Source organism: Cherax quadricarinatus, unplaced genomic scaffold (genome assembly GCF_038502225.1).
Source record: "Cherax quadricarinatus isolate ZL_2023a unplaced genomic scaffold, ASM3850222v1 Contig92, whole genome shotgun sequence".
Taxonomy (NCBI): domain Eukaryota; kingdom Metazoa; phylum Arthropoda; class Malacostraca; order Decapoda; family Parastacidae; genus Cherax; species Cherax quadricarinatus.
This window is the reverse complement of record NW_027195118.1, coordinates 318,519-332,289: the sequence shown is the minus strand read 5'-3', so window position 1 is coordinate 332,289 and position 13,771 is coordinate 318,519. Positions and strand designations below refer to the sequence as shown.

The 13,771-nt window shown below is 40.9% G+C and overlaps 1 protein-coding gene across 1 annotated transcript in view; it reads left to right on the top strand.

The window, feature by feature from the left end:
* Positions 1-314: 314 nt before the first annotated feature.
* LOC128684306 (DNA-directed RNA polymerase III subunit RPC1) overlaps positions 315-13,771 on the top strand; it is a 161,883-nt gene continuing 148,426 nt past the window's right edge. The window contains exon 1 of the mRNA XM_070080037.1: positions 315-498. Coding sequence (XP_069936138.1) covers positions 343-498 — 156 coding nt within the window. The 5' untranslated portion in view covers positions 315-342. The remainder of the gene's footprint in view (positions 499-13,771) is intronic.

Sequence of the window (13,771 nt, the reverse complement as noted above, 5' to 3'; positions counted from 1 at the left end):
TGTCAATGACCCAAAATTTGAAATAGCATTTTCTTTAGAACCCATAGTAAGATTAACATAGAGCATAATTTTAAACAGCATAGTAAGATTAACATAGAGCATAATTTTAAAGATAACATTTGGGAAAATGTTATTGACACTAAGTGTCTTGCAGTGTCAGAACCAGAGTTACAGGGTCATGATTGGGTTAAGGAACTTAAGTTAAACTGTCCATTCTTCTCATATACTGATATTTCCATCTCAGTTATTTTAAATAATGTATTTGCTATGCTTAATTATAGTACACAGATACTTGTCAATGACAAAATGTTTATGACATCTATTTGAATTTAGGTGAAGGAAATGGATGTTTGTGTTGAGTCTGACACCATTATAACAGTGAGAGCATCCAGGACCAAGGCTTCTTCCATGTACTACCAGCTGCAGCATCTCAAACAACACATTATTAAAGTTATCATTAAGGGTTTGCCTTCAGTCAACCGTGCAGTTATTAATCAAGTAAGTAGTGTATAATGTATGATCACATAACACTATCATTCAGCAAAAGCATTTGTATTTATCTCACTGTCTAAATACATATTTCCATTCATTTTTTATGATTAGCTCTGAAACACTGTAAAACTACTTTTCAGGAAAATTCTCCTTGCATATACAATGTGAATTTGAGTGGCCCACAAAAATGAAAGCTTGTAATTTTATTGTTTTACCCCTTCAGCATTAGGTTGAAATTTTTGGGGGTTCATTTAAGGGTGTTTCAAAGACCTTCAACTTTCACATCCTTGAAACAGTGAGATAAAGCATTGGAAAGGAATTGTAGTTTATTTTATGAAGAAAATGAGAAAAATGGCAAAGAGCTTATATTAATTTAAGGTGAAAGGTAGCAGGAATGGTTGGAGGGAGGGGAATAAATTGGCTTTTAGTTTTAGGGGCTTGAGCATCCAGCAGGTTTGTGTGTGTTAGAAGTGAATGGAGACAAGTTGTTTTTAATGGATTTATTGTTGGAATGTGAGCAAGGTAACCTGTATGATGGAATGCAGGGGAAACATTAGCCAGACTTGAGTCCTGAAGGTGGAAGTACAATACCTACACTCTGAAGGAGTGGCAGGAATGTTGCAGTAAGAGGGTAATCTGAACTGTCATGTTGGCACACTACTGCAAAGACAATAATGAATGACTGAAGATGAATGTGTTTTCATCGTTAGGTCACCTTGAGGTTAAAATTGATAGTGAAAGATTGGATATTAGATTGGAGGAAGTGAATGTGTTCATGTATTTGGGAGTGGACTTGCCAGTAGATAGATCCATGAAAGACATGGTGATCCTGTTAAGTCAAGGGCCATGTCTATAGGCCTGTTTTGGCCTCTTTCTGTAACAAGATGTCGAATCAAGCTCTGGTCTAGTTGTCCTTAGATAATTGTCATTTTAATATGGGGATTATTATTAGGAGACTGATCCGACTAAATAAAATGTGATCTTTATTACAAAAGATTTTATATAAAACTTAGTACAGTGGTCCCTTGTTTATCGTCCTTAATCCGTTCCTGGAAGTGGGACTGTTATCGAAATAGAAGATTTTTTAATCAATTTTCCCCATAAGAAATAATGTAAATACAATTAATCCATTCCTGATACCCAGAAGTATTAAATCAAAAAATTTTTTTACATGAAATATACATGTAGTACATAAACAATACAATGGGAGCTGATGAATGAAACATTAACAGCATAACACTTACCTTTATTGGAGATTCTTCTTAGTGTATGGAAGACTGAAGGAGAGAGATTGCATTATTTACTGTTTGGAAGGGGAATCCCCTTCCATCAACACCTCAGGTACCAAGTGCTTTTCTGGGGTTACTTCTCTTCTCTGTTTCTTAATGCCACTAGGACCAGCTTGAGAGTCACTGGAGTCTTGTGTCACAAAAAAAAACTGTCCAGAGAGTTCTGTTTCTGGCATCTCTTTAAAACTTCCCTAAAATGGGCCAAGACTCTGTCACTGTACAAGTTGTGTACGAATGGTATATAATACCGACAAGATGAGATTAAGACACATGTGCAACATCTGGGTATCTTTATTGTAGACGTTTCGCCATCCAGTGGCTTTATCAATACAAATTCTAGGACATAACTTGAAGACAGTAGAACTATGTACAGAAGATGAGGTAATCAGTCCCTCAACCTAGGAGTAGGTGCGAAGAGCACCATAGTCGTGGTGCTCTTCGCACCTACTCCTAGGTTGAGGGACTGATTACCTCATCTTCTGTACATAGTTCTACTGTCTTCAAGTTATGTCCTAGAATTTGTATTGATAAAGCCACTGGATGGCGAAACGTCTACAATAAAGATACCCAGATGTTGCACATGTGTCTTAATCTCACTGTACAAGTTGCTGATATGGCTTGCAACATCCTTCTCAGGGTGATGTTTCTCCATAAATCTTTCCATCCTGCCCCACATTTCAAAATTCTCCTTAATTTCTGAAGAAGGCACCTTCTTCCATCTCTCTTCCTCCTCCTCTTCAGCAAGATTCTGAGCTGCAATCTGTTGCTCTTCCTGATGAAGCTCTTGCAGCTCCTCAGTGGTTAGCTCTTTGTTGTGGCCCTCCACCAACTCTTCCACATCCTCCAAACTCACATCCAACCCCATGGAACTCCCCAATGCCACAATAGAGTTCACAACTGACATAGGCTCATCAGGGGCTACCTCAAGCCCTTCAAAATCCCTTTTGTGGACACAATCTGACCACAAGTTTCTCCAAGCAAAGTTCAAAGTCCTGGTAGTCACTCCCTCCCAAGCCTTACCTATAAGGCTTATGCAATGGAGAATACTGAAGTGTTCTTTCCAAAAATCTCTTAGGGTCAAGTGAGTGTCTGAGGTCATATTAAAGCACCTTTGAAACATTGCTTTGGTGTAGAGTTTGAAATGACCTGCTGGTCCATGGGCTGGAGGAGAGGAGTGGTATTTGGGGGCAAGAACTTTACTGTGATGAACCCAAACTCCTTCAGAATTAGGTCATCCAAGTTTGGAGGATGAGCAGGTGCATTGTCCATTACTAGGAGGCACTTGAGATCCAATTTCTTTTCCAGGAGGTAATTCTTCACACAAGGGCCAAACACTTCATTGAACCACTTGACAAAAATTTCCCTTGTGACCCATGCTTTATTATTACATCTTCAAAACACACACAATTTACTCTTCATAACATTGTTTTTCTTGAACACACTGGGATTTTCAGAATGGTACACTAGTAATGGGTTCACTTTGAAATCCCCACTAGCATTAGCACAGAACATGAGTGTCAGCCTGTCTTTCATAGGCTTGTGTCCTGGCAGTGCCTTTTCCTCCTGAGTAATGTAGGTCCTCTGGCATTTTCTTCCAAAAGAGGCCTGTTTTGTCACAGTTGAACACTTGTTCAGGTTTCAGTCCTTCAGCCTCTATGTACTCCTTGAATTCCTGCACATATTTTTCAGCCGCTTTTTGGTCCGAACTGGCAGCCTCCCCATGCCTTATCACACTGTGTATGCCAATACGCTTCTTAAATCTCTTAAACCAGCCTTTGCTGGCCTTAAATTCACTCACATCACCACTAGTTGCAGGCAATTTCTTTACCAAATCGTCATGCAGCTGCCTAGCCTTTCCACAAATAATCGACGCCATAAGACTATTTCCTGCTAATTATTTCTCGTTTATCCACACCAATAATAACTTCTCAACCTCTTCGAGTACTGGTGATCTCATTTTTGTCAGCATATTTACCCCCTTTGCAACAACAGCTTCCTTGATTTTCTTTTTCTTGGCCATGATAGAAGATATGGCTGTACAGGATTTGTTATACATTGTGGCCAGTTCGCCCACACGTACGCCACTTTCATATTGTTCAATGATGTTTTTCTTAAATTCGATCGTATTTCTCACCTTCTTTACCAAAGGCTTGGCACTAGGAGCTTTCTTTGGAGCCATGGTAGCTTATTTAGCACTTGCAAGCACTAAAATGAATGGAATATTATGAAATACAGTGGACCCCCGGTTAACGATATTTTTTCACTCCAGAAGTATGTTCAGGTGCCAGTACTGACCGAATTTGTTCCCATAAGGAATATTGTGAAGTAGATTAGTCCATTTCAGACCCCCAAACATACACGTACAAACGCACTTACATAAATACACTTACATAATTGGTCGCATTTGGAGGTGATCGTTATGCGGGGGTCTACTGTATTTCGTATGAACAAGTGAGGGGACCGTCGCTCACTGGTAAACAATGGCACACTGGCTGGGAAGGGAGGCCGAGTCGGCTCAGAGCCTTGAGTACGCATCCAGGACGAAAGACGATTAGCGAGTCAACGGACCATTTGCGAACCAATGTTTGGACAAAATAACGCGACAATTTCCAAAAAGGACGACTATTGAGCTGGACTATTATCGAGGGACCACTGTATATGATGCAAAGTTCTCCCTCTCTTGCAGTGTTATACATAAAAGTGCACTTTGTCTGGGACTAAGTAATAATCTAGAGAAGGGAAATGTATTAAAGGCTGAGCACCTGAATCTGCTCAGAAGAGAAGGTGCTGCAGCACGAGACAATACGGCGAGAAAACTGTCATTTTCAAAGCATGTCCTGGGGTTCTGACAAGCCGCTCCTCTATGCCTCCTCTCAGCTGAGCAACAACACAAGTTGCTGAAGCAACAGCTCAGTAACAGACAGAAAGACAATCCCTGACTCACACGAGTCAAACAGTACGAGAAAGCACATGTCGCTTGCCATAAGTGCCTCTGACAAGTCCGATTCAGGCAGTGACTTCTCCGATATGAACATCCTGTCAAGAGCACTGTTAATGTCTCAAGCGACAGTAGTTTGATCATTCCTTTACTACTCCTGTAGGCAAATTTCATTGAAGAATTCTGTCGTGTTACCTGTGACTGAGGGCATCGGCAGTGACTAACATCTCGCCTGTAAGTGTAGAATCACCTAAGGTTGTAGCGTGATCCGTGACTGTAGTGTGTCACCCGTGACTGTAGCATCAGCATTGACAAATGCCTCACCTTCGACCATTACTCATCACGTAGGTCCAGTGATGATAATCTCACACCACACTATTTCCATAAAAGTTTAAACAAATATAAGTCTTGTTTCTCATCTTAGTCTTCGACATCTGCAAGTGACAATAAAACCAATGAGACCAACAGCACTACAAAGATTTCTATACTATATAGAAATCACACAAAGAGGCACCAGCAGTATCAGCTAGAGCAGTAACTGAACCAGCAATGCCAACAAGGCAACAGAACAGATTAATGAAATCCACATTATCATGAAGCGAACATCATGGAACCAGAGTAGGTTCTGTTCCTAAATGTCATCACTTAACTTGTATCCCTTTAATATACCTGCTACGACGATATGCTTCATCCCAGGACAGCAGTGACTCACCGAAAATGACTGAAATTCTAGGTCTTACTAGAGAGGCAAACAGCAGCACCAACCCTGCTAGCTCCTGTTGTGTGGATGCTCTTGGCAGCTCCGACACCTGAGGAGACAATCAAGTCAATTTTCAGTGCTATAAATTTATAGGCAGACACCAAGAACCTGCCCAGTAATGGTGTCGCCAATACCATAGCAATGGGAAGGAGAAGGTAGAGACATACTCGACATAGTTCCTTATACCACGTGATTGCTTCTCTTTACAGATTGCCATACTTTAACTTTGTTAGGTCATTCATTTTAACCAGAAAGAAGGAACTTCCATTTTTGTGGTAATATACTGCATCGATCCTTTTCCTTGGATCAGATTCCCGGACGCAGGGTGCCCATTTATTGGGTGGGGTGTAGATCAAACTCCTGGAAGAAGGCTTAATTTAACATAGATTGAATTCCTCAGGTTCAGTTACTCCCGGACAGATCTCCCACTTGTTACAACTATGTACTGGTCTTATGTCGTAACAATAGGGAAATAATGACTTTTGACGCTTCTTTCAGATCTTTATTTAATACATATATTAAGTCCCTTTCATATCTAGTAATCAGGTTAAAAATAAAATTCCATACTCTCGGGGCTGTTATATGACCCATAGTGACACTTACATAAAAGAACATAATTCTATGTTTAAGTTGTTATAAATTATTAAATAACCACACCACAAATAATTTATCAATGTTAACAATCTTGTATGGAAAGGCAACCTAATTAGTTATTTTCGAGAGACAATCTCTAGGGATTACTTAAGCTAGCAACGTCTCATACCAGAGACTTTGAATTCTATAGAACAGCAACAATGTAACTGAGTGCTAAAGGGGCTATGCGCTCTGGGTTGAAGACCTACTCAGAGTGAGTGCTGTGAATCTACTCTGAGTGAATGTGGGAACCTACGCTGAACGAGTATGGGAACCTACTCAGAGTGAGTGTGAAGCTCCACAGCACTCACTCTGAATAGCTTCACACTCACTTTGAGTAAGTTCTCACACTCACTCAGAGTAGATTCACAGCACTCACTCTGAGTAGGCTCACAGCACTGACTTTGAGTAGGTCTTCAACCCAGAGTGCATAGCCCCTTTAGTGCTCAGTTACATTGTTGCTATTCTATAGAATTCAAAGTCTCTGGTATGAGACGTTGCTAGCTTAAGTAATCCCTAGAGATTGTCTCTCGAAAATAACTAAATAGGTTGCCTTTCCATACAAGATTGTTAATATTGATAAATTATTTGTGGTGTGGTTATTTAATAATTTATAACAAGTTAAACATAGAATTATGTTCTTTTCTGTGAAGTGTCACTATGGGTCATATAACAGCCCTGAGAGTATGGAATTTTATTTTTAATCTGATTACTAGATACAAAAAGGGACTTAATATACGTATTAAATAAAGATCTGAAAGAAGCGTCAAAAGTTATTTCCCTTTTGTTACAACATAAGGCCAGTACAGGTAGTTGTAACAGAGCCATAGAACTGACGAGGGGAAAAAGATGAGTGGTGCATCGAGGCATCTGGGGAGACATAGAACATTATCCATGGATGCAAAGAGGGGAAAATGTATGAGAGTATTGTGGTGCCAGTGCATGGGTTGTGAATGTTGTAGCAAGGAGGAGGCTGGAGGCAGTGGAGATGTTTAAAGGCAATGTATGGTGTGAATATTATGGAGAGAATTTGTAACTTGGAGATTAGAAGGAGGTGTGAGATTACTGTGTCTCCTCAGTGATTACTTTCATGGTAGATTTCTAAGAGCAGTTCTCAATGGAACAGAATCAGCGAGACATCATATTGTGGTAAGTGTTCCACAAGGAAGTGTGCTTGGACCATTGTTATAGAATGTCTACTTCACTGACCTTTTTCATTTCATCCTGGAATCCCATGCATGTGCAGATGACTGTACTCTGACATTTACTTATCCAAGAGAAGAAATGCCAGCTGCTCTAAGCTACATCAATCACCGGCTAAGAGCTATATCAGCTTGGGGAAACGGATGGCAGGTAACACTTGCACCTGAGAAAACACAAATGATGATGGTTTCTAGGCACCATGATGGTAATGCCAGAGCAGTAATAAGTATGAATGGGAGAGTGTTGGTACCTCAGAAAGAAATTGATATCCTTGGGGTGAAATTTGACTAAACTAACCATAAAGAACCATGTTGTAAATCTTGCAAACAAGGCAGCCAGGAAGCTTACAGCATTTCGACGTATATCGCATCTGCTTGACAGCAAGGGTTGCAAAATTCTGTATAAGGCACAAGTATGCTCACACCTTGAGTATGCTCCACTTTCTTGGTTTGCCTGCACCCCCCCCCCCTCATCTGCAACTGCTTTGACAGAGTAGAGAACAGAGCAAGATGTCTCGTCTCTCACCTGGACCCATCCTAGATAGATCTGTCATTTCAGTAGAGCCTTCAACACAGAAGGGATGTGGGCGGCCTTATATTAAATTTATATTAAGCGCATATATACAAGGCCAACATTGTCAAAATACCACAATTGGCTCCACTTTGAGGACAGCAAAAAGGAAGCTTCTATACCACAAGACAGGCAGAAAACAGCAACTTCACTCTGGCTGCACCATTCTCCAGAACATCACTTCATCTGAGATCATTTATCCCCAGGATGACTTGAGTATGGAACACATTCGTACAGCATAATGATGTCAACGAGATAAAGTCAGTTGATCAAATGAAAATACTGGCCCACAGATGACTCCAACTTCATCCTGTTCCCTGCTTGCATGTTTTATAACAATAAAAATGCTTTCAAATGAGCTGATGTAGGTAACAGCTCTTAGCTTGTCAATAAAGTTAGGAATCCATAACTAGTCAGTAGCTTGTCAATAAAGTTAGGGATCCTTAACCCAACCTTGTCAAACCCTATGTAAAAAAAAAAAAGTATTATTCAGAGGGCTGAGAAGGGGTTGTTGAGCTGGTTCAGACACTTAGAGGAGATGAAACAAAATAGGATGACTTGGAGGGTGTATAAATCTGTAGTGGAGGGAGGGGGGCTAAAAGAGGTTTTATATGTGAGGGGCTTAGACACCCAGCAAGTAAGAGTGAGTGAGTGTGAGAGTGAGTGTGAGAGTGAGAGTGAGTGTGAGAGTGAGAGTGTGTACTCACCTAATTGTGGTTGCAGGGGTCGAGACTCAGCTCCTGGCCCCGCCTCTTCACTGATCGCTACTGGATCCTCTCTCTCTCTGCTTCCTGAGCTTTGTCATACCTCTTCTTAAAACTATGTGTGGTTCCTGCCTCCACTACTTCACTTGCTAGGCTATTCCACTTGCTGACAACAAGTGAGTGAGAGTGTGTGTGTGTGAGTGAGAGAGTGTGTGTGTGTGTGTGTGTGTGAGTGAGAGTGTGTGTGTGTGTGTGTGAGTGTGTGTGTGTGTGTGTGTGTGTGTGTGTGTGTGTGTGTGTGTGTGTGTGTGTGTGTGAGTGAGAGTGTGTGTGTGTGTGTGTGTGTGTGTGTGTGTGTGTGTGTGTGTGTGTGTGTGTTTTTAGTTAGATTGGAATGAGTAGAGGCAAGTGATTTTTTATGACTTTACATGCTGTTGGAGTGTTGGCAAGGTAACATTTATGAGAGGGACTCAGGAAAACCAGTTAGCCAGATTTGAATCCTGGAGATGGGAACTACATTACATGCACTCTGAAGGAGGGGTGGAGATATTTGCAGTTTTGAAATGTAGTATCAGTGCCTCTCTGGCAAGACAGTGATGGAGATAGTGTTGGTGAAAGTGTTTCTTCTTTTTTTGCATCACCTTGCCTTGGTGGGAAATGCTGGTGTGTTAAAAAAAATGTATTAATAATAATAGTCTTATGGGTATACTTTGGGATGTGCATGTTTATAGAGGGGCTCCAAGTATATCAGTTTATATTTTGTTGTAGCTATAATGAGCTATATTGGTGGTATTCAGTACCAACAAGATGATGAATTAGACACATGTGCAGCATCTGAGTATCATTACTGTGTAGAGGTTTTGCCATTCAGTGGATTTATCAATGCTGTACAGTTCATTGACATAATATAATGAATGTAGAACTTTATGCAGAGGATAGGTATTTAGACCTTTGGCTTAGGGGCAAGTGATGACCACCATGGTCTTGTAGAATCTAAAGCACAGGTAGGAAGATTGGTGCTTATATACCAAAGTCAGATGATGCAGGTGCAGCAGACATAGGTATTGTCACTGGTAGACGGAATTTCCCAGTGGAAGTAGATCATAAAGAGTTGGGTCAAGAGTTGATATACAACTTGTCAGACACAGCAACATCATGGAATTTTGGTACAGAGGACATCACAACCTTCTTATTAACCCCTAAATGATCCAAACGTATATATAGGTTCTCTCGCCCAGCGCCCCGAATATTTTGAAAAAAAAAAATCTTTTTTTTTATATAGAAATAAAGAGCACATTTTTTAAGTGTTGTAGGATAAAAAAAAATTATGTTTTATGGTAAATCTTTTGATTTCAATGTCAATTGTTGTTTTTATTTTTTATATCGCACTGGCCGATTCCCACCAAGGCAGGGTGGCCCGAGAAAGGAAAACTTTCACAATCATTCACTCCATCACTGTCTTGCCAGAAGGGTGCTTTACGCTACAGTTTCTAAACTGCAACATTAACACCCCTCCTTCAGAGTGCAGGCACTGTACTTCCCATCTCCAGGACTCAAGTCTGGCCTGCCGGTTTCCCTGAACCCCTTCATAAATGTTACTTTACTCACACTCCAACAGCACGTCAAGTATTAAAAACCATTTGTCTCCATTCACTCCTATCAAACACGCTCACGCATGCCTGCTGGAAGTCCAAGCCCCTCGCACACAAAACCTCCTTCACCCCCTCCCTCCAACCTTTCCTAGGCCGACCCCTACCCCGCCTTCCTTCCACTACAGACTGATACACTCTTGAAGTCACTCTGTTTCGCTCCATTCTCTCTACATGTTCAAACCACCTCAACAACCCTTCCTCAGCCCTCTGGACAACAGTTTTGGTAATCCCGCACCTCCTCCTAACTTCCAAACTACGAATTCTCTGCATTATATTCACACCACACATTGCCCTCAGACATGACATCTCCACTGCCTCCAGCCTTCTCCTTGCTGCAACATTCATCACCCATGCTTCACACCCATATAAGAGCGTTGGTAAAACTATACTCTCATACATTCCCCTCTTTTCCTCCAAGGACAAAGTTCTTTGTCTCCACAGACTCCTAAGTGCACCGCTCACCCTTTTCCCCTCATCAATTCTATGATTCACCTCATCTTTCATAGACCCATCCGCTGACACGTCCACTCCCAAATATCTGAATACATTCACCTCCTCCATACTCTCTCCCTCCAATCTGATATCCAATCTTTCATCACCTAATCTTTTTGTTATCCTCATAACCTTACTCTTTCCTGTATTCACTTTTAATTTTCTTCTTTTGCACACCCTACCAAATTCATCCACCAATCTCTGCAACTTCTCTTCAGAATCTCCCAAGAGCACAGTGTCATCAGCAAAGAGCAACTGTGACAACTTCCACTTTATGTGTGATTCTCTATCTTTTAACTCTATGCCTCTTGCCAAGACCCTCACATTTACTTCTCTTACAACCCCATCTATAAATATATTAAACAACCACGGTGACATCACATATCCTTGTTTAAGGCCTTCTTTTACTGGGAAATAATTTCCCTCTTTCCTACATGCTCTAACTTGAGCCTCACTATCCTCGTAAAAACTCTTCACTGCTTTCAGTAACCTACCTCCTACACCATACACCTGCAACATCTGCCACATTGCCCCTCTATCCACCCTGTCATACGCCTTTTCCAAATCCATAAATGCCACAATGACCTCTTTAGCCTTATGTAAATACTGTTCACTTATGTTTCACTGTAAACACCTGGTCCACACACCCCTACCTTTCCTAAAGCCTCCTTGTTCATCTGCTATCCTATTCTCTGTCTTACTCTTAATTCTTTCAATAATAACTCTACCATACACTTTACCAGGTATACTCAACAGACTTATCCCCCTATAATTTTTGCACTCTCTTTTGTCCCCTTTGCCTTTATACAAAGGAACTATGCATGCTCTCTGCCAATCTCTAGGTACCTTACCCTCTTCCATGCATTTATTAAATAATTGCACCAACCACTCCAAAGCTATATCCCCACCTGCTTTTAACATTTCTATCTTTATCCCATCAATCCCGGCTGCCTTACCCCCTTTCATTTTACCTACTGCCTCACGAACTTCCCCCACACTCACAACTGGCTCTTCCTCACTCCTACAAGATGTTATTCCTCCTTGTCCTATACACGAAATCACAGCTTCCCTATCTTCATCAACATTTAACAATTCCTCAAAATATTCCCTCCATCTTCCCAATACCTCTAGCTCTCCATTTAATAACTTTCCTCTCCTATTTTTAACTGACAAATCCATTTGTTCTCTAGGCTTCCTTAACTTGTTAATCTCACTCCAAAACTTTTTCTTATTTTCAACAAAATTTGTTGTTAACATCTCACCCACTCTCTCATTTGCTCTCTTTTTACATTGCTTCACCACTCTCTTAACCTCTCTCTTTTTCTCCATATACTCTTCCCTCCTTGCATCACTTCTACTTTGTAAAAACTTCTCATATGCTAACTTTTTCTCCCTTACTACTCTCTTTACATCATCATTCCACCAATCGCTCCTCTTCCCTCCCGCACCCACTTTCCTGTAACCACAAACTTCTGCTGAACACTCTAACACTACATTTTTAAACCTACCCCATACCTCTTCGACCCCATTGCCTATGCTCTCATTAGCCCATCTATCCTCCAATAGCTGTTTATATCTTACCCTAACTGCCTCCTCTTTTAGTTTATAAACCTTCACCTCTCTCTTCCCTGATGCTTCTATTCTCCTTGTATCCCATCTACCTTTTACTCTCAGTGTAGCTACAACTAGAAAGTGATCTGATATATCTGTGGCCCCTCTATAAACATGTACATCCTGAAGTCTACTCAACAGTCTTTTATCTACCAATACATAATCCAACAAACTACTGTCATTTCGCCCTACATCATATCTTTTATACTTATTTATACACCAATATTATATACGAAATTATTTTAATGTCATAAACACATGTACACACTGACAGATGATTTTCCACACCTGGCTCAATCACATTCTATTATCTACAACTATATGCAGTGGACCCTCAACCAATGAAGGCATCATCTAACAACAAAATCGACTAACAAAACGTTTTAGCCTAAAAAGTTTGGCCCAGCCAATGATGAAAAACTCAACTAACATCATTCGTCCCAAACGCGTCCATTTCAGCTCAGCTAGTGTGCCATTGTTTACAAGCCAGAGCGGACGGTTGCACACATACATTCAATAAATTTTGTATTCCATTTTTTTTTAGTACACAATACACAAATAACCCACACATAAAAGAAAGAAGCTTATGACGACGTTTCGGTCCGACTTGGGCCATTTTACAAAGTCACACTAACCAGAAGTGGAGCAGGATGGCTATATATAGGCAGGAAGAGGTGGGGGTGGTAGTAGTAGTAGTAGCAGCAGTAGAGGTAGTGGTAGTGGTAGTAGTGTGGAATAAGGAGGAAGAGCCAGTCAAATACAAAGAAAGGGGAGCACTGCAAGGAAGCTAGGTGCCCACAGAGGGAGAGCAAGTGCACAGAGGTGGGTGAAAGGGGAAGTGGTGAAATAAATAAAGAAGGAACAGAAACATGAGACAGAAGAAAGAAAGACAACCCAGAGGAGAAAAAGGAGAGGAAATTTGAAGAGGGAGAAGAAGAAAAAGAAAAAGAAAAAATGAAGAGTCAGGTTAAGTCATGGGTGTTCTGAAATTTGGAGCATTTTACAACGTAGTGGGAGAGGAAGGCATCTACAGAGACGAAGCCAGGACTAAGATTCATACAAGGAAAGTTGTGTATTAGAGAGGATTCAACTAGATGGCGACTGTTCGAGTTGGAAGTAGGGAAGACAGTTTTAGCAGAAGACCAGTCAATAGGATGGCTATGATCTCTGACGTGACAGAAAAGAGCATTGTTAGTGTCGGCAAGCCTAACACTATTTTTGTGCTCCCTAAGTCTGTCAGAAAGAGATCGACCAGGTTTTTTTTTTTTTTTTTTTTTAGTGCTTGTAATTGCTAAATAAGCCATCATGGGCCCAAAGAAAGCTTCTAGTGCCAACCCTGTGGTAAAAAGGGTGAGAAATACTATCAAAATACTATTGTGCCACGGTCAGCTGCTGCTGCACCACTGTCAGCTGTTGCTGCACCATGG